This window comes from Amblyomma mixtum, chromosome 8, assembly GCF_055824585.1.
Source record: "Amblyomma mixtum isolate Tamu chromosome 8, ASM5582458v1, whole genome shotgun sequence".
Lineage (NCBI taxonomy): Eukaryota > Metazoa > Arthropoda > Arachnida > Ixodida > Ixodidae > Amblyomma > Amblyomma mixtum.
Window position 1 is genome coordinate 147212103 of NC_143019.1, and position 24356 is coordinate 147236458.

The 24356-nt window shown below is 46.7% G+C and overlaps 2 protein-coding genes across 9 annotated transcripts in view; one reads left to right on the forward strand and one right to left on the reverse strand.

The window, feature by feature from the left end:
• LOC149334726 (coiled-coil domain-containing protein 9-like) overlaps positions 1-2396 on the forward strand; it is a 130298-nt gene extending 127902 nt beyond the window's left edge. The window contains exon 9 of the mRNA XM_089555330.1: positions 1393-2396. Within this exon, the coding sequence (XP_089411456.1) occupies positions 1393-1409 (17 nt within the window). The 3' untranslated portion in view covers positions 1410-2396. The remainder of the gene's footprint in view (positions 1-1392) is intronic.
• Tbcc (Tubulin-binding cofactor C) overlaps positions 1-23859 on the reverse strand; it is a 38462-nt gene extending 14603 nt beyond the window's left edge. Inside the window, exons 1-2 of one of the 8 annotated variants that reach the window (XM_089555339.1) lie at positions 23703-23859; positions 8228-8272 (exon numbers count right to left, since the gene is read on the reverse strand). Coding sequence is in view for 2 of the 8 variants with exons in the window: in XM_089555332.1 (XP_089411458.1) it covers positions 8228-8272; positions 11392-11520 (174 nt within the window). In the remaining 6 variants the exon portion in view is untranslated. Of the gene's footprint in view, positions 1-8227; positions 8273-11391; positions 13534-17977; positions 23292-23352; positions 23481-23702 lie in introns of those variants that run through there. The other 7 variants (XM_089555334.1, XM_089555333.1, XM_089555340.1 and 4 more) reach the window with 7 other exon arrangements.
• Between the last annotated feature and the right edge of the window lie 497 nt (positions 23860-24356).

Below are 24356 nucleotides of genomic sequence, written 5' to 3' on the forward strand. Positions count from 1 at the left end.
GTTTATGGGCGACGTCCTGTATGCACCAGTTGAAAAACGCAAGCCGAAATTGTGTACTTTGTCTAGTTGTTTCAAGTAAGACGGTCTTGCTGAACCATAGACAATGCAACCACAGTCTAAGCAGGCTCATACAACAGAGCAATAAATTTGTACAGAGCTTGCCCTGTCATTTGTGTGAAAGGACTTTGAACATGTTCAATGATTGGCAGCTGCAGCCACCGTATCCCCACAAACTTCTTACCCCTTTAACCCCGAGCTGTGCTGCCCGTCATGCGAGTTTGTACCAATAGCAGCAACATTCATCCGACCCGATTTTCTGCTCTTTCCGCCACCACAGATGCGTTACGGTCGTCTGTTGCTTAGGTCATCCCCAGAGGGCGAAACTGCCTTTTCATAATGGTGCTTCACATGAATGGGGCCCGAGCGCCGTCAGGTGAATTAACGTTCACTTTTCGTCTCGGGTCCCTCGTTTCTTACTGAAATGGAAATAAACTTCCAATGCCAGTGGCGGTGATGCTGGGAAAAAAAGAGCTGCCTCTTGGAGTAATACAGAAAACAGAGTTGCTGACGAGATGAAATTTGTGTCAGACAGTGACTGTGTTCGAGTTGGATACTGCTTCAGACGACTGAGTCTGTGGCAGTGCCTCCTCCTCTCCACTGCCCCCCCTGACGAGATTCTCGGCTGGTTCCATGTATTTTCTGAATCACTGACCTAATCGCATCAGAGACGGACCGTTACGCAGTAGCGTACTGTACCGATCGGGCTTCTACATGGAAACCAGCAGACCACGATGAGATTCAAAGGCATCTGCAGTCCTCACTTTGACTCAATTAGTTAATACAGCATTGCATGAAAGCAAGCTGGTCACCATTGTATTTGTGGATTTAAAGAAAGCGTTTGATACCGTGGATCCCGCTATTACGCTCAACAAATTAAACCACTATGTACTCTGCGGTGAAGTCTACAGCTTACTTTCCAGTTACATCAAAAGACGTCAACAAGCTGTAGTTATCAATAACATTATGTCACCACTTCAATATTTACAGACCGGGGTTCCCCAAGGATCCGTTTTAGGGCCCATGCTATTTTCTTTACACTTGAATGATTTGCCAAAGGTCCTAAGTTGCTCTGATATTTTAATGTATGCAGATGACACCGCGATCATAATTACAGCTGACAACCACGAGGATTTCGAAGCAAAAACAAACACTGAATTGAAAAAATTTCACGCTGGCTTTTTTTATCAACAAGCTAATGATTAATTCAAGCAAAACTGAATATATAGTATTTAGTTCACGAGAAAAATTCACCGACAGCAACTAAATTAACATTTTCATTAACGACCAATCACTTGAACAAACACTCATTTCGGTATCTTGGTTTCATTCTAGATGAACATCTTCACTGATGGAGCACCATCTGTTCGAAGCCGGCTTCTGGCTGTTATGCCTTATTACAGGCCCGCAATTGTTTTAACCCACATACACTATGTACCCTCCTTTTTGCCCTTATCAACAGGCATTAACTGGGGTAGAATCATGGGGTTTTGACACACAACACTTACCTTGATCCCATCCAGCGATTACAAAAATGGGCTATCCAAATTATGACACAAAGCAAGTATACCGAGCCAAGTAATTTCTTTTGACCTTTTGCGAACTTTAAAGATAGCGGTGTGTGTAAACAACATATTAAAATATAATCAACCTTTTAATGCCTGCCTGTTTCGCTCTTCTCGACTCATAAGAAACCTCACACATAGTAACTTTAATCTGCCACTGAATAATAACGCCTACAGCGCAAGGTTGGTGCAGTTTTCAGGAGCCAAAGTTTGGAATGCTACACCCCCAGAAATAAAGCATTCAGAACATGCCTTATTTGACCTATGTGGCGATCGCTTTCGCTTTCTTTGTTGTACCGTGTTGCTCGTGAGAGATTTTCATTCATTCTGCTGTAAAATGCACATTATTTTCTCCTCATTGTATCTTGGCCTGTTGCCGTGATTTTGTGCTCTAGTCATTGTCACCATGTATTTTGTTTCTGAGCCCCACTCCAGCCTCTGGCTCAGTCAGTGTTTTGATAATTTGTATGGCAAGGGTAGGGCACACTCCATCCGAGATGTGCTGGAGGGAGACCAGGAACCACTCGCTCATGCACTTCAACTCTGTGGAAGCACAGCGCTGCCTTCCTTGTGTGTGTGTGCCAGAACAGGAGCCTCCTGCTTGTGAGTTGGCATGCACGCAATGTCTTCCACCCAAACGTGCACGCAAGATTTGGCCTCACCTACTGAGTGGATCTTCTACATCTGCAATTATCAAGCTGCTACATCTTTTCAGCGTGTTTTGCATCAAATAAATCGAACGTCAGTACCACGGTTTACATTGAGGGAAAGCCACCCTCAACAACAGCTTTTATTTTTTAGTTTTTGTGCTAATTCTAACCAGAAATCAATAATTTACTATAATTTCAGAATCAAAATTGCATCGAAAAATTTATGACAACTTAAGAGAAAATTGGCGATTTTGGTACAGTTTTCGGGAGTTAGATTGATGGCTAAAGGGCTAATCTCCTCCACCCACTTAACTTTCTACCCTTTCTGCAGCCCCCTGCTATGCATCGTGGTGGAGCAGCGCAAAGGACGGGACACAAGAAACAAGGAAGGACGTACACAGGCGGTACGTCTTGTTCTTGTGGCCCGTCCTTTGCGCTGCTCCACCACGATGCAACAGCACCAACTAGCCCAGCAAATTGCTCTTCTGCTATGCTTGCTTAACTCTTGGAATCCTTAAAAGAGTAGAAAACTGAGCTAGTTGGTTCATACTTCTTGGTGGGAACAGCCGAAATAACAAAACGCAGACACAGAAAGGAACACATAGAACATAGACGAAGCTGACTGTCAACTAAAATTTTATTGGAAAACCCGCGCTTTTTGTTTCCTTGTCAAAAAGATCTTGCTTTTATCTTGTGGCAAACAATATGTAGGGCAGACGGGAAGGTGCCTTAATGATAGGATAAGGGAGCATGCATCATCGCTATCAGGTGCCCCAAGCAGCAATCTAGCCCTGCATTGCAGATTGTAAAGAAAACAAAAAAGGCGAAAAAGTGCGCAAGTGTGAGCCCAAGTTGCATGAAGTTCAAGTCATGAAAAGGTATGCAGACCAAGTGACACGTGAGATCCTTGAGGCATTGGCGATACGGCAAACAGGACAGCGGTGCGTTAGTACACCATCAATCTCTCTATCAAGAAAAGAAATTTCCTTCTTGAACGAACCCCACGGGAGATAAAAGCAAGATCTTTATGACAAAAAGCGCGGGTTTCGCAATAAAATTTTAGTTGACAGTCAGCTTCGTCTACGTTCTATGTGTTCCTTTCTGTGTCTGCGTTTTGTTATTTCGGCTGTTCCCACCAAGAAATCTTGGAATCCACTTCGTTAACCTTAAGGACCACACCCTTGAAGACATCCCATTTAAAATCGCTAAAAACAGATGGTGAACTAAAAGGCATTTGTCTTTTAGTTCACCCTCTATCCATTTTTCATTTTTCCTGTGTTTTTGCTGGTAATTAAGGGGGCAAACATTATTACTTAGAAATAACATCCTCTAAAATACAACCTCTTGCATCAGTGGGTGTGGCTCAAGATATACAGTACATATTGTAATCGTTTCAAAATCAAGGAGGGTGACTGCTTCATATTTGGTTTTAAGCTGGATTTCATGGGTTGCAACTATAATAGCAATGCCTCCTGAGAGCCTATTAGCTCGCTCTCTCAGATATTCTTCTGTTTCGTACCCCAGTGGGTCTCCTGTGGAGGCATAAAGCCAAAGGAAAAAGTGCATTTAAAACTTCTTCTATGTAGTTCTTCCTCGCCAGTTCCACTGTATGAGGAACGCCAAGTTGGGGGCAGTGAACGCTGTCTCATATGCCTAGAGCTCTGGAGGGGTGTACGGCTTGTGAGCCTCTCTCTTTCAGCGGCCTCAGGTTTTGCCTGGCCGGAGCCCAGTGTGGTGCTCGGGCCCTGCGCACCACATCCGCCAAGTTTGTTTTTGCTGTGAAGTTGAGCAGAGTCGTTTTCGTGCTTCGTGATACATTGTTTTCCCCTGTCTTTAATGTTATTATTTCTTTTCCAGGTCAAACACAACCTGGAGTATGCAAGGCACAGTGTTGCAGTTCACAGATTCATGAACATTAGATGAACATTTGGCACACGTTTGGCGGCCGTGACAGCTCTGGGAGCCATGACCAAATCTAGACACTTGAAGCACCAGTTGGGATGTAAGGTCTCACAGTTATTTTGGGATACCTCACTTCTACAGACTCGGGGAGACGGCTGGAGGCAAAGGTCAGGACTATGTGCCTTGTCGGTGCTCCCTTGTCTTTTCCGATTTTGATACGATGGACATCTGTGGCATTCTGGTCTTTCAGACCCTCTAGCTAGCATCTCTTCTCAGAAAGATTTAGGAAATCACATTCAGATATTACGCCTGAACATCAACAGACGAAAGGGAAAAGTTTCCAGCAACCTGTCACTGAGCACAAGGGAAGGACGGCTGCAGTAGGAATGAGGCAATCCACACGACAGCCCCCCCCTCACTGTTATGCCCCTTGCCACCGCTTTTCGCCTGCCCATGCGATAACCTCCTCGCTCACACTCTTCAGGAACCAGAGTCCACCTGCACAAAACCACCAAGCATGGCACTAATCCTGGAATGTCCTCGGGTCGTGCTTGGGAACAACGGTGATGCCGTGTATCTGGTGCCAAGCATATCAAACGCCTCGGGTGCGAAAGTATCCTAAATTCAAAATCCAAGCAGCAATTCACAACTGCGCTTCAACCCAGTTAGCCAGGACAACATTGCCCTGTCCATCAGCTACTCGGAACGATGGCTGCAGCTCCAAAGCACACCGCAAGTCGGTGAAATAAGATCCTAGCAGACTTCGGCCTTCATTGCAGTTTGGAGCTAGTGCTGCACTGCTCAACTGCCGCTGTTTGAGTGTGGCACTTTTCCAGGAACTCCTTCACACAGTGCAATGTAAATCAAGCTAACCTATTTTAAAAACAATATGCCTCGCAATGAACTAAATTCAAGCTATGACTGCTGGTGTATATTTTGCAGGCGTCTGTGAACAGTGAATTTTCAGTTCGAAGCAGATCAGACTAAATAGTTATTCTGCTTGAACAGTTCGAGGGAAAGCAAATATTTACAAATAAAAGTGATTAGTTTACAACTGGAAATGAAGCAGTAAAAAAAAAGCAATTCTAGAGCTGTAGAAAAACTCTAGTTTGGGCCAGCTGGTTCATAATTCAGGAGGAAAACGGCGCAAAAAAAATGTGGACAAAAGAGACAAACACGGCAGGACCAGCGCCAGTAGCTTCCTTCAAACCCACCTTGGATGCCTGGTAGGCAATGACCCTTTTCTTGTGCGCAGTTCGTGCGAGGTGCAAAACCACCTGGAGTCTTTGCCCCCCAAGCACTACATGGGGTTTCCCATCGACATTGAAGAGCTGTTTTATTCCGTTCCCCATCAAGGACTTTGAAAGGCTGTCAGGGAAACCATCCAGTCCACCGGCGAAGTCCCTTTTCAAAATGCAGCAGGAGTGAGCATTGACAATTTCATTTCTTTGTTAGAATTTTACCTAAGTTCGACTGCTCTTTTGTTTGATGGAAAATTCTTTGTTCAGAAGGAATATGCATTGGCTCTTCTGTAGCTCCCGCTCTTTGCGATATTTTTCTCTTCATTGCAGGAGCCGGCATCAGATGCCACCTTGTTGATCCGCACGCAGTTTCTGTACACAGGTGGCGCTGGTCCTGTCGTGTTTGTCTCTTTTGTCCACGTTTTTTTGCGCTGTTTTCCTCCTTAATCTAGAGCTGTATAGGCTAAAATTTCGGACACGATTCATGCTTACGTGGCATCAAAGCACACACCCCGCAGTGTATGATCGCAGCTGATGCCACAATTTGGCTGACCTCGTTTGCGCAGGCACACGGTCACTGCGCACGCATGCCGGAAGCTGTGGCTGCCAGCAGAGGCCAATCAGAGCGGCTTGTGGGAGGGGCCCTTCCGCAGGCAGCATGGGCCAGCACAAGGAGATGCGAGCAGGCTTCTTTCCATTTAAGCACGCAAAGAGATGGCCCACGCCAAGGCCATGACAAAATGGCGGAGCTCATCCAAGCGGTAACAGAATGCTTCGCTCTCCCACCTTTCTCACTGCAGCCCCTATAAAATAATGGCATTTCACCTGTCGCTTAATTTAAGCCATCGAAGGGTATGGTATCGCCCACTTCACAGTTAGTTCCACCGCAACTATACGAAAGCCAAGGCCAACAGAAGCCTCGGCCATGTTGGTAGTTCTGCATTCCCATCTTTTTTCAGCGCCTTTGGGGCCTTCACTCAGGGCGGTCGCGTCTGGGCTGTGTCCCATCATGGGCGTCCCTGGAAGTGCCGACATCCAGTGCGGTGCAATCGTGCGCGAGTGCCAGAACGTGCATGAGACCTTCTTCCAGCAACTTCTTCAACTACTTCATCAACCAATGAAGTACTACTTTCGGAAAAAAACGCTTTGCTGCACTGAGGTTTTCATCTTTGAGTGGCACAAATGATATCCCGCATTCCTAAAACCTTCCCTCTATTCTGCCCACCTGCATTCATGGAGATATTGCTAGCAATTTTAGAAAAAAAACACCCAGTAAAATGAGCAGTGATAGTAGCTCAGTAAAGCTCCATGACCTCCGAATGTCTCTTCTCCAGTGGAAATTTTCTGCAGAGCTGAGCCGCTTCCCGTGGTGCCATGCATTTGTACTACTACCCTCTACCTCCAAGTATTTTCCCAGGGGAAGTGTTGACCGACAGCTGGAGGTAAATGCCGCCACTGGGGGCGCCTTCACAGAAAATGAAACCAAGTGCGGAACTCAGTCAATGGCGTCAAGCAACCCACCTCACGTGCTGATGGGAAGTGCACGCAGGAGGTCCACGCGCAGCTGGTTTGGCTTGCTTTGCATTACTGACAGTGTGTACACACCCTCGTCTGTATCCAGGCATGATGGCGTGGTTTGGCCTAAAGGGTTTAACATCCTGAAGCGACTATGAGGGATGCCAATTGACCACCTAAAGTTCTTAAACTTGCACTGACGTTGCATGAGAGGGCTGAGTCGGGCTGGTTGGTTCATGTCAATGTGGTTCATGTTCAGCGCATGTGTTTGTCTCTTCTTCCGTCCCGTCCGTCAGCGCTGTTTTGCCGTACCATTTGACGTTGCATGACACTACCGTGCTGAGCTACACTGCACAAGCACTCGGGCGGGCGCTATTGCAGCGTAGTTTTGCCTCCATCGGCATGCGGCCGCAGTGCCCCCGGGATCAGCACTCCCTCACCACTGAGCCACAGTGAGATGGGCAACAGTTATACCAGGCACTGCTCGCAAGCTGTCACACAAGCTGCGCACAAGGCAACCCACCACTGTATGGTGGTGCGGCCATGAAGTCAGCCATTTTTGCCCAATGTCTGCTCAAAATCGCCGCTGTTATGTGGCGCCCATTGGTTGCTACCAATGCTTGTTGGTTGGAAGCAGTAGCAACCTTCATGTTTTTACTGCAAGCAACAATGTTTACACTTACAGAGAGCTGGAAAACTGTTTTGTATCAAAACTGAGGTGCGAAACTACTTCGTTAAATCGAAGGAGAAATACGTGCACTTCAATGAAAGCAAAAACCTGGAACAAAAAAGTTTGCTGCATCGCAAACTTCGTTATACTGATGTTTGTTATATCGAGGTACCACATTATTCACTTCGATAGTCGAAACAACCGTAATATTTTGTACAGATTTTCAAAATAAAAATAGATTTTTTTTTCATCTGCTTTAACGCTATGATTGGGATACAACACTGTGGTTTTTAAGACAGGCCACTAAATTGGCGACTGTACCAGCTGTTAATTTTTTTTTTTTTTTCAAAGTGGCCTCATACCTTCAAGGCAATGGAATGGATTCCAGGAGCAAAGTGTGGCAGAAAGGGATGAGACCAGGAAGTCTGTGGGGATAATAGGCAGGCCACAGCTGACACAGCACCAAATTAATTGGAGAGACATGGGAGAGGCATAATTAAGTAATTAATAAGTAATTAAGGTCTGACGCTGTAGAGCCGATAGTAGAATGTAGCACAATGCGGCTATACCAAAGCTGTCACTGCATGACGATGACATTGTTCTAGCGGTGCCCAAAGCGAGCCTTACCTTCCAGGCCTGGCTTGAAATTCTGGTACATCCAGTATCGGTACTCTGAAAAGGATGGGGACACAGCTTGCACCAAACTGACGCTCAACTTGGCCGTTTATAAAACAACAGCACTCGTGCTATCCTACTAGCTTCAAGTACAAGGTGAAAACACATGCTGTAATTTTTTGCACGCTAAATACTACCAGGCAACAGTGTTTCCTACTTTCCCTAACCCATGTGTGTTTTTACAAGCAGCCGTCGCAGACATATTGATCGGGAAAAAAAATAGAAACTGAAAAATTGAGCCTTTTCTCGCAGCCTCAAGCAATTATTTAAGAGCGTACGTTGTTGGGCTAGTCGGTCAATCATGGTAAATAAAAGGGGGGCTACTGTGCACAAAAAGACACGGACAAGAAGGTAACACAACAAGCGCAGACTCGCGACTCACTTTATTTGAAAACACGACACTCCTTTTGTAGCATCAAACTGTCACATCGCACACATGTGGAAAACCAAAAACCTGTCTTCATTGTGATACAGTTTGATAGAAGGGTCACTTACGCAATCTTCACCCTTCTGTTTGATGCAAAACGCCTCAGCCAACGCGAGAAGCGTCATGCCACTTGTTTTGTCAGCTGCCAGACGGGTGTCGTATACCAGATTCCCCTCACCTGTGGCAGGGTTTGCATCGGTCAGACAGGCCGATGTCTGAATGATCGCTTAACTCTTTCCCTACCGCGCCCATTGAGCATTGTTAGCCCGCTAACGATCATTTCATGCCCCGATTTCAGAACGTTCTGCGTTGCTAATGACCACGCTGCAGATGTAGTTTGTAGGCCAGGAACCAAAGTTTTGTTTCCGATGTAGTTTCCTTTTGTCCCGCGAGGGGGCACTTTCTAACGTGCTGCGAAGAAATGAAGACGTGGACCTGCGCTCATTGCTCCGAGGATGTGGTACCATCAAAGTCGCTTGGCAGCCTCCGCATGCGCGGCACATGCTCTAAAACATAGCAAATCTCAGGACTCCATTTCGTCTGCGAGTGATTTAATCGACGTCCTGTGCAACAACGAGCCTGAAAATGTTGCAAGGTGCTGAAGATGATTCAGTTTTCACATCGGTGAAGATGGAAACCAGCCTGAAACACAGGCGGCCGCGCTCCGATGCACAACTATAGGGTTTCCAGCTATTGTTTTGTAGCAACAATACTATTCAAGATAGAAATGATTTTTTTTTTTTTTTTGCAGAGTGTGGCCAATAGAGTAACAAACAATTTGCATATTTCAAAAAATTTTAACATTTTTTTCTTTTTAAATACAAGCATGTTTTTGCAAGTTTTGTTAAATTTTTTTCTAAAATCTCGTTTTTAGCAAATAAAATTTTTTTGTTGCAACATGGAATTTGTTGTTTAAACGTATATTAATAGAAAGCACCTTTATTCAGCTCTATTTTTGGGTATTGCAATCAATACTGAATGCAATAGTTTTTACAGAAAAAAAATGTACTGAAACCTTCGGAAAATGGTCATTTTCCCCATGGTAGGGAAAGAGTTAGGGAACACCAGCTTTCGATGAAATGAGGAACAGGGTCGAAATTTACCCCTGCACTATGGCGCGTGCCCAGATGCTACGCACGATAAGCCATGCCTGCCTTTGCTGGCAGACACCAAAGTTTTGAGGAGGAGCCGTCACCAGGTGGCGCGTGAGTTTGCCTCAGGCGTTTTGCATCAAACAGAAGGGCAAAGATTGCCTAAGTGACCCTTCGATCAAACTGTATCAGAATGAAGACAGGTTTTTGGTTTCTGCATGTGTGTGATGTGACAGTTTGAAGCTATAAAAGTAGTGTCATTTTTCAAATAAAGTTAGTCGCGAGTCTGTGCTTGTTGTGTTATCTTCTTGTCCGTGTCTTTTTGTGCACAATACCGCCCTTTTGTTTATCAAGCAATTATTACTTATACTGCAGGTTTTCTTATACATTGGTAAGACAGATACGGAGTCACTGATATAAATGTGTACCCCTTCTTTCTTCCTACAGAACCAGTGGTTGAAACGGTGTGACAGTGATGCCATTCAATTTTTAGAGGGTGCACTTTTCCCATCTGAATGCATGCGCACAGCTTGCACCTTACAAAGGGTTAAGGGGGACAACGCAAGCACTTTGCCAACCACACCAAGTTGCTGTCCAAGTGGGATAGGACGCATTTGCGCAGCTGCCTTTGCCTCTATTTTTTTTTACATTTTGGACATTTTTAATGTCCAGTGCGGACATTCTGTTCCCATGGAGAGCTGCACCACCACCACCACCCCTGCTGCTGCAGGATATTTTGCCGGAAGTGGGGACGTCCTGGTGGGCGAAGACTGGGCCCAAACAACAGAGGGCTCATACTTTCCAGCAGCAAAACCTCCCCGATCAGATATGCACAGGATGATGAGGCTTTTTTTTATAGCTGCTGTGCAGCCTTCACCACATCGTGTGACATAGGAGGCACAGAGGAAGATTCATGCAATCAATGGCAGAAGAGAGGAGGAGAAGGACTGCAGCAGATGAGAGGGAGTACTCCGGTGATGGACTGCAGCAAGGCTGACACGAGCAGTGGTGGGAAGGGGCAAGTGCTCAATGACTGGCGTCTTACAACCAAGGCACAGGGTGGAGAGGGAGGACTTGCGCTTGGGGCACGGAGATAGAAGCATATAGGAGGCGAAACTCGCCTCTCTCCCGCGGCCGCGGAGAGTCACAGGCGCTGTCTGCTTCCTTCGACCGCCGCCAGATGCCGCCCTCGTCAGGTTCCCGAGGACGACGCGCGCTCGCGCCGTCGCGTGCATTTCCGTGCTTCCGCGGGAGAGCATATTTGCGCGGCCAACATTTTTTTCGCAAATGTCATGCTGCCCTGAGTTATCGTGTGGTAAAACGTGGCCTCATAGTACGGGAGGCAATTTACATTCGAATTCTAACTGTTGATGTGCCTGCGGCTCGGCGCTCTTCCACCTACTGGTGGGCAGTGCCGCGCGCGATGGCTGCCCTTTTTGCTCACGTCGTGAAGGAAATTCGTTGGATACTCATAAAGCATGCGTTGGATACTCATGAAGCTTTGTGTGCTTACCTTCAGGGTCTTAGGGACCACGATAGAGAGGCATGCAGCAAAGCTTGCTGAAGAAGTAAAAAGGCATAATTAAGGCAACACGTACATCACAGCTTGCTGATTCGCGTGTCCTCTTCAGTCGGAACAAACCACTGGGAGCCTTGAAGGAGATGACGCTTTCTTTGCAGGACTTGCATCCGCTATTGCAGTTCGGAACAAAGCACTTACGTCCCATCGTATGCTACAGTGAGGCAGTAAGGCGTACTGGGTCCACGGAGATAGACCAGGACTCGAGCGCGAGCACTCTACCACGTCGGTCACACAGCTTCTGGAGACTAGAGCACACGACCCCACCCGCTGTTTCGAGGGTGTTACGTGTTACAGAGTATTCCTTATTTATTTATTTTTTCTTGGTTTCTTGCCTTCCGCCACTTTGTGTCCGAAGCTGCTAAAAGATTTGGCGGAGCTTCTCTGCAGGGAGTGGGGGGAGTTTCCCAGCCGTCACTGTGCACAAGCAGGGCTGTCTTCCTGTTCTCAAGACAGTCTGAGCTGGGCAGCGACGCATTGTGCTAGTCCATTTTGACCCGAATAGCCAAATATAAGAGCCTGACGTCTCAGGCATGGCTAGCTACAATGGACTGCTCCACAACAAGATGAAACAGGCCGCTCGGTGACACGAAGCCGTATCGATACGTGCAGTGCCCAATTAGCGGTGACAGCGTTGTGATTCCCTTGCAGCAGGGGAGATAAGGAACCAGCTGGGCTCGTCCATCGTGGGATTCAACCCGCCTTACAGGGAAAGTACAGCATTTGGAAGCCCGCTTCAGGGTCCCTCTGACCGCAGGGGATGAAAAGAGAGCGGTGCAATGTTTAAAAAAAAATTGTGAGCCCCTCCGTGGGCTGGCTAGTTTAGCCACAGCTAGAAGCACGACGTCTACAACTACTTAGCCGCTGTTCTCCGTGCAAGCCGGCTGGAATGGTAACATTCTTGATACCCCATCAGCGGCCCCAGACCACAAACGGAGGGGTTCCCTGTAACACCCTGCCAATATGTTCCCGCACTGCTTTTTTTTTCACGCTCCGCCATCCCGAAACCGCGCCACGCACCGCGCACCGCGGTGCCTCGCGCTGCCCAAGCGGGCACCGCGCGTGAGCGCCATCTACCGCGCGCCGCGGAAACCGACCTCCCTTCCTCTCCTCCTCTGTGACGTTTTCTGGTCGCCCGCGCCGGCCGCGGGGCCATGGAGTTGCGCCTCCTAAAAGCCTTCTATCTCCGTGGCTTAGGGGCAGCAGCTGGTACAATTGTGACCAAGAGTAAGAGGTCGAAAGAGCCCAATGGTCAGCTAACGTGCAAAAGAGGGAGGAGAAGTTGGGCACCAAAACTGGCCAGAAAGGTAGCGAGACATACGGTGCAGGAACTCCCATCCCACAATTCCTCGTTCCTCATTTTCTGACAAAGGTTGGGTCCTTGTGCACAACTCAAACTAGCTGCAGTAAATGCACTGCATACTAACTGCTGCTAGCTATCGACTTCTCACATGTTTCTGAGCCCAATAAAGTGTCAGCTTATTTCCTTCACACGCAAGCATCACCCTTTCCTGGCGTAATACTAATTAGATTCTATCCAACTTTCTACAGTATCTCATTATAAATAACTTGGCATTTACTTTTCATCCAATCTCACCTGGAACAAGCACGTCAAGCACGTTTCTACTAAAGCTTATGGCATGCTGAATTTTGTAAGAAATTTTAAAATGGCACCATAAAAGTTAAAGAGCTTCTATAATTCACCTATATTCGGCCAATATTGGAGTATGCTTGTGCTGTTTGGCACCCCCGAACGTTAAATTTAACCGACATGCTTTAACGTGTTCATAACTTTGCCACTCGGTTTGTCTCCAGTAATTACGATTTTAACAGCAATGTTACTAACATTAAACTAATGCTGAGATGCGAGCTGTTATGGAAACGCCGTACAAACTCTCGGGTAGAAATGTGGTACAAAATCTTTCACCGAAAAATAAAAATAAAGATAATTATTTGCTTGCACCGCATTTCAGGTCGAACAGACTTGACCATGGATGGAAGATTAAAGAAATTAAATGCAAAACTAACACTTATCAAAATGCATTTTTTCCATCTACCATTCATGACTGGAATTGCCTGCCCCATGAAATTGTTGAGTGCCGTTCTGACTCTATGTTCTGCGTATTGATATCGGATGTACGAGTGCACAGCTGGCTTTTTTTTTGTACTTTCTTGTCATGCATTGTTTTTTAATATTCATTCACTTTGTAATTGCTATGTCATGCCTTGTATTGCTTTTTCTTCCTTTTTTTCTTTTTTCTGGCCTAATCTTCTGTTATGTATCCTCACACCCCCGCCTGCAATAATGCCTACGGGCGCTGCAGGTATTTAATAAATAAATAAATTTTAGCAGTGCTAATAAGGTACTCATACTGGACTTTGAATGTCAGCATATTAGCTATAGTCTCATGCAGTTTTGCTGCAAACAGTGGTAAATTCAGTGGCAGGTTCAACAACAACGTGAAAGCAAATCATTTGAGCTTGGTGTGTGCTTAACTTCCCTACAATTCAAGCACTTTGCAGGACGGTGAAGAAACTTGACAGCCGCATTGCTGTCGGTACCACTGGCGGCATAGTTGGTGAACAGCGGCTTCATGAACTTTTGTGTAGTGAGTTCCAGGAGAACCTTGCGCTATCTGTGTTGCCACAGCTGAGAACACTGAGTTAGTTCTCTCGATGCAAAGGCTTTGTGAAACACTTTCTCTGCGCGGAAAAAGCACATAGTCCACAAGCTTCCGAAGACCAACCAGCAGTTTTACAGTCTTGGTGGGCTCTGACTTTCTTGTGAAACAGTGCAACGGCACAGGGCCAGAGGACAAGAAGAGACAGCGCTACCTGGTTCTGATTAAATCTGATTCGGTGCATTTTGATGAAGAAGTTGATGCCATTCTTTCAGTTTTTTCTGAAGTTCTTGTGCCTCTTGAAGTGACACACGAAGCACCTGTTGATGACTGCATGAAATTTCTTGACCTGACCCTGTACTTCACTGCTGCACACATGTGCTGGTCTTTTGAACCTAGGAGCGAAAAACCGTTGCTTCCGTACAGCTCCTCTCATTGAAAGCTCGTAAAAAGGGGCACTGTAGCGTCTTGCTTCAGTAGCGCCATGAAGAAATCTTGCACCCACAGGACTGCCAATAGTTTTTATTATCAGGTTCAGAGGCTCGTCACGGCAGGATACCCCCTCAACGTCTTAGCGGCAGTAGCGGAGGGGATGTTGAAAAAGTTGAAACTTGGTGCTGCAGTCGACTATAGTACCAGAAGAAAAAAATGTGTCTGTCATACCCTACATTCATGTTGTCTCGCATAATTTGAAAAGAATTGGTAAGACAGCCGGAGCAGATGTTGTGTTTTCAGCTCCTGTGAAATTGAGAAGTTTGTGCGCGCGTGTAAATAGCCCCAGAAAGTCAACTGAAGCTGAACTAGTCTGCACAAAAAAACATGAGGCTAAATTTGTGAAGTGTGTAAAAAATCTGGCATATTCGATCCCTTTGAGTTGTGGTGGTTCCTATGTTGGCCAAACTGGTCGTTGTTTGAACGATAGGCTGAGGGGGCACAAAAACGATGTCAAGAATGCTGCCCGCCTCATCGGTGTTCACAGCCGTGATTGTTCTTGCCAGCCTTTATATGACAAAAGCAGGATTGTTGATAAACACAAAGATCAGCTGACTAGAGAAGTTATCGAGGCGTCTGAGATCGTGAAGCTGGGTCAGAGGTGTGTGTAAGCACCCCTTCTGTCGCTATCTTGCAGAAAGAACATCAATTTTTGCACATGTGTTAGCCTTGCGGTATCAAAAACGTGCCTGTTCGGAGGGATATCTGTCACGGTTCTTTGTGTCTTTCTGGTGCCTTTATAAGCGTGGCTTCCTGAGTAAACTCCTCAGCGCTGTGTATCGTCCCTTCTCGTCCTCTGGCCCTGTGCCTGTTGCACAAGAAATCGTGTCTGACCAACGTGCCCATCAGTTATTGTTGCCTTTCTGGCCCTGCAGCAGGGCGACCCAGTTCGAGCTAGCAATGTTTTCACTCGCAATGCCAATCATAGCAGCTTTGTCCCGACCTGTTGTCAAGGAACTTGTTACCAGTGGCAGGCATGGTAGGGCTCTGTTGAGTTGGGAGCCTTGTGACAAATGATGTCAAGCTCTGAACGTTGCTCTGGTCGGAGGCAGCAACAATGCTGGTCTTTAGCATTTTTTCAAGTCCGTGTTCTTCACATCAAGGAAGTCATTAGTAGTGGAACTTCGGTACAAGACGCCAAACAGGTCACTCAACATTTTGCGTGTGAGGGGAACTTCCTCACGGTCAGTAACAGGAGCATGATTAGTTTCCTTGCTTAAAAAGCTTTCAGCCAGGCTTTCGTTCCTCCGATGTAAGCAAGGAAAGAAACCTCAAGCCACCTTGGGTCATCTGCGTCCGTAAACTGACATGCGTCAGCGTTGTTGCAATAGATGTGTTGTTGGAAATTGCTGACGCCCATTAATGTGAACCACTTCTGTATAATTTGCATGAATTCAATTGTGGGTCCTGCTGAAGTGAAGTCCAAATCACATGTATGACCGGCTTGGGCTTTGAGGCAGCTAAGCGTGGCAGTTACAGAAACTGAAAACAACTCAACTCCTGATCTGACGTTCATTTTTTTGCTACGTTAGATGGATACACATGCTTTCGGGTCAAGAACCTAACTGGCTTCACTGTCAAGTTTTTTTGCAACTGTAGAGACTTCTGGAAAAAACTTTTAGGTATGTTGACGATTTTTTAATTATTTTAAAAAAAACAGGTTCCTTCATCTTACCCACAAGAAGAAGTTTTATCAGGTTTTAAACTACTTGGAAAAGGTTTGGACTTCACCGATGAGCTTGCCCCAAGCAATAGGTTGCAGTTTTTAGACATAGTCCAAGGTTCGACGGAACACCGTCTGGTCAGGGAAAAGATAAAACGTGCTGCGATTCCCTACGTGCGTCAGATCAGCGAGGCCCTTTCTAGGATTTTCCGTAAACACGGAGTGCATATTGCACACGTGCCAACCAGCAAGCTGCGAGCCGAAGTGGTCAACGTGAAGGACCCGCTACCACGTGCCAATTTCCCTGGCGTTGTTTATCGGATACCTTGCAGCGACTGCCCCTCCGTCTACATTGGGGAAACCGGGAACTTCCAGCGGCGCATGAAGGAGCACCAGGGCGACGTCAGAAACAAGCGCGCAGCAAAAAATGCAGTTGCAGAGCACGTGCTGTCCACTGGCCACGAGATAGGCTGGGATGAGGTGGAAATCTTGGCGACGGAAAGAAACCTATCTGCAAGACTGCATCTAGAATCCCTAATCATCCAGACAACGGCCAACACGCTAAACAAGAATCAGGGCACGCTACATCATACTTACGTGAAAAGATTGCAGAAGATTCTGAAGCGTATATAACCATCCCTTCTTCTGTGACAGCCTTATTGTGAACAAGGGCCCCGTATGGGACCCGAAACGTCATTTTTCATCTTTCGACTTGGTCAGTGACCCAATTTTCATTTGTGAATAAATCAGTTTTTAGACATTAACATCACCCTTAAAGCTTTTGCTGGATGTATTGCCCTCGCGCACAAAAGGAATTAATGCCCTATGATACTGCCCATTCGAAGACTGTAAAGCACGCCATCGCTGAGATGTGCCTGAAGAAATCATGTTGTCATAAAGTGAGCGAAAGCTTTCAAACCCAGGTTTGGAAATTGGAACAAGCAGGCTTTCCAACGTCGATCTTAAGCGCAGTAGCAGAAGCTTTGCTGGGAAAACTGAAGAAAGAAGGTAGTAAAAAAGGCAATGAAGATGAAAGCCAACAGTAGACCAGTTGTCATCCCATACACCCATAAGGTGGGGCACAATTTGAAGCATGTGGCAACAAAATACAAGGTTCCTGTGGTTTTTTCCGCCCCCAAGAAACGGACTGCCTCGTGCATTAAAACTGGTCCCAACAAGACAAACAAAACTAAATGTTGGTTTATGGTTGGTTTATGGGGTTTAACGTCCCAAAGCGACTAAGGCTATGAGAGAAAACTAAATGTAAGAAGAGACATGCAGCTTCGTTTGTTAAATGTGCCGTGGGAGTCGTCTGCCAGATACCTCTCACGTGCGGAAAGAAGTACATCGGCCAAACCGGCTGCTGTATTAATGACCGATTAGCAGAACACAATCGGGATTTACAAAACGGCACTGGTTCACATGTGCCCCATCACTGTAAAGCCTGCAGTAAAGAGAGAGAAAGGTTAAGTGTGCCGCCACAAGGCTGACAGAAACGAAGGTTTTAAACAGAAGGATCAAAAGCAACTGTGTTAGTACCCCATCAGTCACCATATGCAAGAATGAAACTGCTTTTTTGGATGCACGGTGGTGAGACACCTGTGTGGCTCACTTATCTTTTTTCAATTTTTGTACAACCCTCCCGCGCATGTGTGGTTCTTGCTATCCCTCTTGATTGTTTGCCTTATATTCATTTGCATTTACGGTTGCCCAAGACCTTTCTCCTGCCACTCGCTTAGCCCAGGAAACGCTTATTGAATTTTTAAAAAAAATTAAGCTTTTGCAGCACTCTTCGCCACAACAGACTGAAAGCAGGAAAGGACACGTACGTTTATGATCCGGCCAGCAAACGAGTTGTTCTTCATTCAGCACAGCAGTTGGCACGTGCCAACCATGGCAGTGCAGAGAAATCCCGCTCCTTCCTTTCCACCAACATTAGGAGCGTGCTGCCCAAACACGACATCCTTGATAACCTTATCGATTCATCAGATTCTAATGTCATCACGTTAACCGAGACATGGTTGAATTCATCTATACATAATTCAGAGATTTTTCCTTCCCACCCAGACTTCCAAATTTTTCGTGCAGACCGCAACAACAGACGCGGCGATGGTGTTCTCATCACTACTCATCCTGATTTGAATTGCCACCAAATATCCATTTATACTTCTTCAGAAATCCGTGTTTGTATGCTGAGCAGGTGCAGTGACCAAATCACGCGAGAGATAATTGAAGTGAAAAAAATCGCAAGCCTAAAACCCATTCGTAGCCCTTCTGGATCTGGAATTTCGTTTCCTTGCGTCAGCTCAGCATTCATGATTCCCTGCTCATTTCCTGCTCTGACTGTCTATTTCATGTCTTACCCTTCTTGTTGTTTTTGATGCCTTGTGCAGAGCAATAAAATTTCACTTGTTAGTCAGCGCCTGTGTCTCGTCTCCCCTTTCTGCGTCCTTTGTGTAGTTTGCGCTGTTTTCGTGTGTTTGTATGCTGCACAGCTGCGCACCCCCATATCATCCTTGGCGCATGCTATCGCCCTCCTGATTCCGACAACTGATTCCTGCCCCAGTTCCATGACGCACTTAACTCTGCAAGACCTCTATATCCGCATGCCCCTATTGTTCTATGCTCGGTGATTTTAGCATTCCTGATATTACTTGGTCTGACCTTGCCCTCTCCATTTCAAAAAGTAATACTGAAAGCAATTTTGTTAACACATGCCTAGCATTCTCGCTATCCCAGATTGTTGAATCAGCAACTAGGCATGCCCACCATTCAGCTAACATCCTCGATCTTGTGCTTACAACCCACCCCGATAGAATTCCTTCTTTGCTGTCATACCCTGGCGAAATTAGCGGTCATAAAGTAGTCCATAACACACTCCTCACCAGACTGAACCACGCAACAAAAAGCAACAAAAAACTGATCTTACATGAAAAAGGTACGAGATTTCAACAAACAACTAACCAGGTTTTGGGAATTAATATCTGCAGATTTCAGCACGCAATCTGTCGAGCAAAACTGGTTAATGTTTAAGTCTAAAATGCAGGAACTAATCCTCTACTCCAACCGTAAGCATTAGCGAGCGTAGTTCCTCCCGTTGGTTTAATTCCGCGCAGCCAAATTTACTAGGAGTCCAGAAGCGTGGCAGAAATACCGCACCGCGTCCAATTTATATAACTCGGAGGTTACTAAATCTAAACGTTCCCCTATGAAACCACCCTGCCTAACTTACTTCGAACTAACCCAAAACAATTCTGGAAAGCAATTAATCCCAAAGAGAATGAAAAATCAGTTTCATTAACGGATCAGGCAGGTCAGCCTATCCCCAGTGACAAGGTAGTGGAAGTACTTCTCTTCTATTTTCACCAGATGATAACCTCCTGTATGTTTCCTCGTACAACCATCCCATCATGCCACATATCACATTTTCACCCCAAGGAATCTTGAAACTAATCGAATCTTTAAAATGGACTTCATCAGCTGACGTCGACGGCATCAATGCCAAAGTGCTCAAAAGCACCAAGGAAATTACCAGCGTTATTTTGTCTCACATTTTCCAGCAGTCATTACCATCCGGCATCGTCCCTCATGACTGGAAAGTGGGTGAGATTGTTCCTAAGCCAGGTTCCACTAACTACCGGCCCATATCTCTAACCAGCGTCTGTTCCAAAATTCTTCCAAAGTTCTTTCACCCTAACCAGCACGGATTTCAAAAAGGACTTTCATGCAACATCCAACTTGCGCTATTTCTTCACGACAGAAGTACTAATACGCCTGTTGACGCTCTCCTCATTGACCTCGAGAAGGCTTTCGACAAAGTTCCTCATAAACGCCTACTACTAAAGCTTTCACCAACAAAACCTTGACCTGCTCGTCTTCAACTGGATACAGGATTTCCTCACTAACCGTCAGCAATTTGTTGAAGCCAACAACAAATCTTCACTCTCTAACATACTCTCTGGTGTGCCGCAAGGCACAGTTCTTGGCTCTCTCGTTTTCTTAATTTACATCAATGACTTGCCTCATCATATTTCATCAAACATCCGCTTATTTGCCGATGATTGTGTCATTTACCGTCCTATTAATAGTGCAGCAGATGATAATGTTCTTCAGTGTGATCTATTAAGACTGGAGGAGTGGTGTCGCAGATGGTCTTAAACACTAACAAAAGTGCGCTTGTTTCCTTCCACAGACAACAAAATTACCCTACCCCAAATTATCTTCTGGACAGTTCTAGTGTCTTACCCCACAACTGCATTAAGTATCTTGGCGTTGACATCTTGGGTACCCTTAACTGGTCTACCCATATAACGCGGATAATTAACAATGTTCACAAAACTCTTGGCTACCTTCATCGTAATTTACGTCTAGCTTCACCATAAGTTAAATTACTAGCTTATTAAACATTAATTCGGCCAAAATTAGAGTACGCATCTGCCATCTGGGACGCCGCTCAACTTAACCTAACCAACAGTATTGAACTTGCCCAAAATTGCGCCGTTTGATTCATCTACTCAAACTACTTATACTCCACCAGTGTTACTTCCCTCAAAAATAATGCATGCCTACCTAACCTCAAGCAACGTCGTACAGTTGCAAGGCTATGCTTGTATCACAAAATGTATCACAACTTTTCTTACAACTGTCCCATCCAGCCTGCTCATCGTTCTTCAGCCCGCACAAGCCACCAAAAGGCCCCCGTCCTGCTCACACCGTGACCCATCTTCATACAAACAGCGCGTGACTGGAACAGTCTTCCCACAAGTACCATCCTTCATACAAACCCGGACCATTTCAAGAAAGCCATCGAAAGAATCTGTTATTAACACCAGGTTGCTAGCCCACCCCTCATGTAAAGCCCTCACCTGAGAGCCCTTGAGGTATTTTTAATAAATAAATAAATAAAACAGGTGGAAGTTGCGCCTGTCCCGTCTAGCTTTCTGTGTCTGCACTACAACAACCCTTTTCTGGAAACATGCACCAACTAGCCCCCCAACTCAGAGACTTCTCCTGACACACCTTGATGTGATCTGCTTTGCTTTGCCGATGTCCTTCGCAAGGAACTGTGACCTCACATCTTTTATGGTGTGACCTTGGTCAAAAGAAAGAAGAAGCTCCATAGAGGGATCGGCAGGGTGCGATGCCTTGCCTCCGCACAGAATGGCCATTGCCTTGTGGTTGTCAAGTCACCAGTCGGACGATGTTGAATCCTCCATCAGCAGTCTTCTTGAGCACATGGCGTATAATTACAGCCAGTTGTTCTCCTCTACAGCCTCTGGCAAAAAAAATACCCCATGGGTATCTTAAACCTTGCATGACGAACACACGCAAAAAGCACAAAAGAGAGTTTGCCAGGACCCCGTCTTCTGAGCTGGGACCGATATCTTGAAGTTCGTGGCCAATGTCACCTACAAATGCATCTCTTTGCTTGTTGCAGATCAGCTCCTTCCCAATCCTCATCTTGTCCACTACAAGACTTTCGACTGAGGCGGGTCCAGATTTTCTAGTTCTGCTTCCAGGCGGCAACGGACCAGGCACTTAAACCTAACTTCTCCGGTGACTGTTCCAATATATTTCTGTAGAGTGCTTGGACATGGTAGTCGGAGTAGTCCCTCGGACACGATATGCTCGTACATCTTTGACAATAGGTGTCGAATAACGATACAGTGTCTGACTGCAGCTTCAGACCACTGTGGTATCTTTTTTTTATAATTGATCTCGAAGTAGCACTGCTTTGGCACTACCGTCTTCTGCATCGGCAGCAACTTCAAAAAATGCACTGACCAAGCAGATTTCCTCCAGTTTCTAAGTTCTTGCTTGTACGTGCCCACTGTTCTGTTCAGTCTGTCAATTTTCGCTCTCAGGGCACATTCTTTTCGTCGCCACCATTTACGCTCGACGAAAAAACTTGTGTTTGAAGTGACCTTTTAGCATGGGCTTTGGTTTCTCGTGTCTTGTTCCTCAGAGCTGTGACCGGTTCTTTGCCATGCAGCCACTTGGTGCAATCACATTGCGTTCAATGTGGTGTGTGCTGCTTCTACCATCTGTATATTGCATGCCCAGCATGCCCTGATGATGTCGATAGCATCCCGGGTGGTTCAACTGAAGGGGCTGCCTTATGTTCTGCAATCGCTTTGTTGTCTTGCTCATCTTCACACGCGTCTAACATGCAAGGCACCCACATGGCGAAGGCTCCCGCTTGCATTTTTCTGCTCCTCCATCTGGTTTTGCCGGAACGGCGGACTTCTCCGTGCGCGTTCTGGCCCTGCACCTGGCTTCAGTAGACGGCGCTTGCAGTCGTCTCGGAAATCAGCCAATTTGAAGTGCAGGCTACACACAACAGTGCAATCAGATGTTGGCACCTAATCCTTCTGCGCTATTGCCCCTATCCACTGCTCCAGCGTAGCGCTGTCGGATGGTAGCTCATATAATGAGACTCCTCGAGCTCCTTTCTTCGTTTGCTTGAGGTGCAGAATGCGACACAACAATAGTGTATCGCGCTTTACAAAACCGAACTCTTTTGCAATATGCACAATGAACAAGTAAAACTGCTGCTGAAGTGCCAAAAGACCGAAACAGTTGTGAGCAGCAAGCGGCAGCAGTCATCAGACGTGTTCAAAAGTTCTTCTGCTTATAGGTCTACCACCATAAGTGCTTAAGCAACCTATGAGAGCAAAATAAATTTATTTGCGACTTTCTCCCTTCACCTCTGCGTGCTTATGTTTTCGTCTGCTACAGGTACGGCACGAGCGCGCCACGACCGCGCGGCAGAGTGCGCATGCGCGCATATGTTGCAAGAGGCCGCCGCAAGGATCGCTAGCTATCACTTCGGGTGGAAAAGGGAAAGGCAAGGGCAGCAGGCTTCTGTCGCACACAGCAGGCATCTTTCCAGAGTAGGCAATGGTTGTATCGGACCACCCACAGGTCACACACTATGAAAAAAGTCCTCTGAATTTTCGAAAGAAACAACCATTAAGTCCAACAAAGCTGTCACAGGCATGGCCAGGGAGCAGTTAGCTAGCGGTTTAGCACTGCAAAGCACGGTTTACTGCACGTGGACACCACCGCCACGTACTGACCCAGGGAGCCAGTCATGGGCCTTTCACGTCCACATGCGGATTCTGCGAGGTAGGGGCTTAAAGAAATGGGGGCAGCGATGGACGGCAGACGTGACCTGTGAGTGGTTTAAACATAGTACGTATACCTTGAGAGCGATTGAGGCGTCGATAGTAATAGTAGCAAACACCGGCAGCGGCGATCTCCACGACCGCTACAGCGACCAGCGATCTCTCCAGGAGCGTACGGCGAGCCCGGCTCTTTCGGAGCATCGGACTGCGAGGAAGAACGACGAACCTCAGTTAAGGCGCGCCAGCAGCGCCTCCCACACATCGTAGCCAGTCGCACTAATCGTCCTACGCACATGGAAGGCCTACTGCCGCGATTCCAAGCACCGTGAAGCCGCCCGACCCAGGCTCTCTATGCAGAGACGATCCAGACCAGCGTCTCATCAGCCTCATTGGCTCAGAGCATGCACAGACCAAGTCTACCACTTACAACGTTGGTTATGCAGTAAGCGCGGTGAACCTTCCGCCTCCTCTACTCTGGCCCGGAAAGCAGTTCGCATGGAGCTACCTCGCCTCAGTCCATGCCTCAATCCCACTTCAGCCACCATGGGCGCTCCAGCTCCAGTGCAGCGGTAAACAAAAAAACAAAAGAATAAAACAGTAAACAAAAAAAGAAAAGTTGAGCATAGTGGCAAGTGCCACCACCCCGTTTCAAAGGGGGCGCTCCTATCCATCCATCCAGCGGAGAGGCCGTCACGTGACATTTTTTGAAGCCATGCCGGGGCCCGATTCTCGATTCCTCCATGATATTCGCCAATCCGCCATGAGCGGGGCGTACCCGTGACGTGTGAATCGGGGCGGTGCGACCCTGATTGACACGCCCATTGACTGCGATTGACACTTCTGACAGCCAATCAGAGAGGCAATATGGCGCCGACAGGCGAATGTGAATATCGAGAATCGGGCCCCCGGAAACCATGGATACAGTGTACTAGACCATGGAGGAAGAAACGCCGGAAACGAGCTCGGCGCCATGTTGTCCGGACGTGCCCTTGTTCACTTTTCTCCGCGCGCGCGCTTCAAACCCCGCGAAGGAGCTGGCCCACAGAGACTCTTGGGGTGCGTTCCAATTCTCTAGACGTCC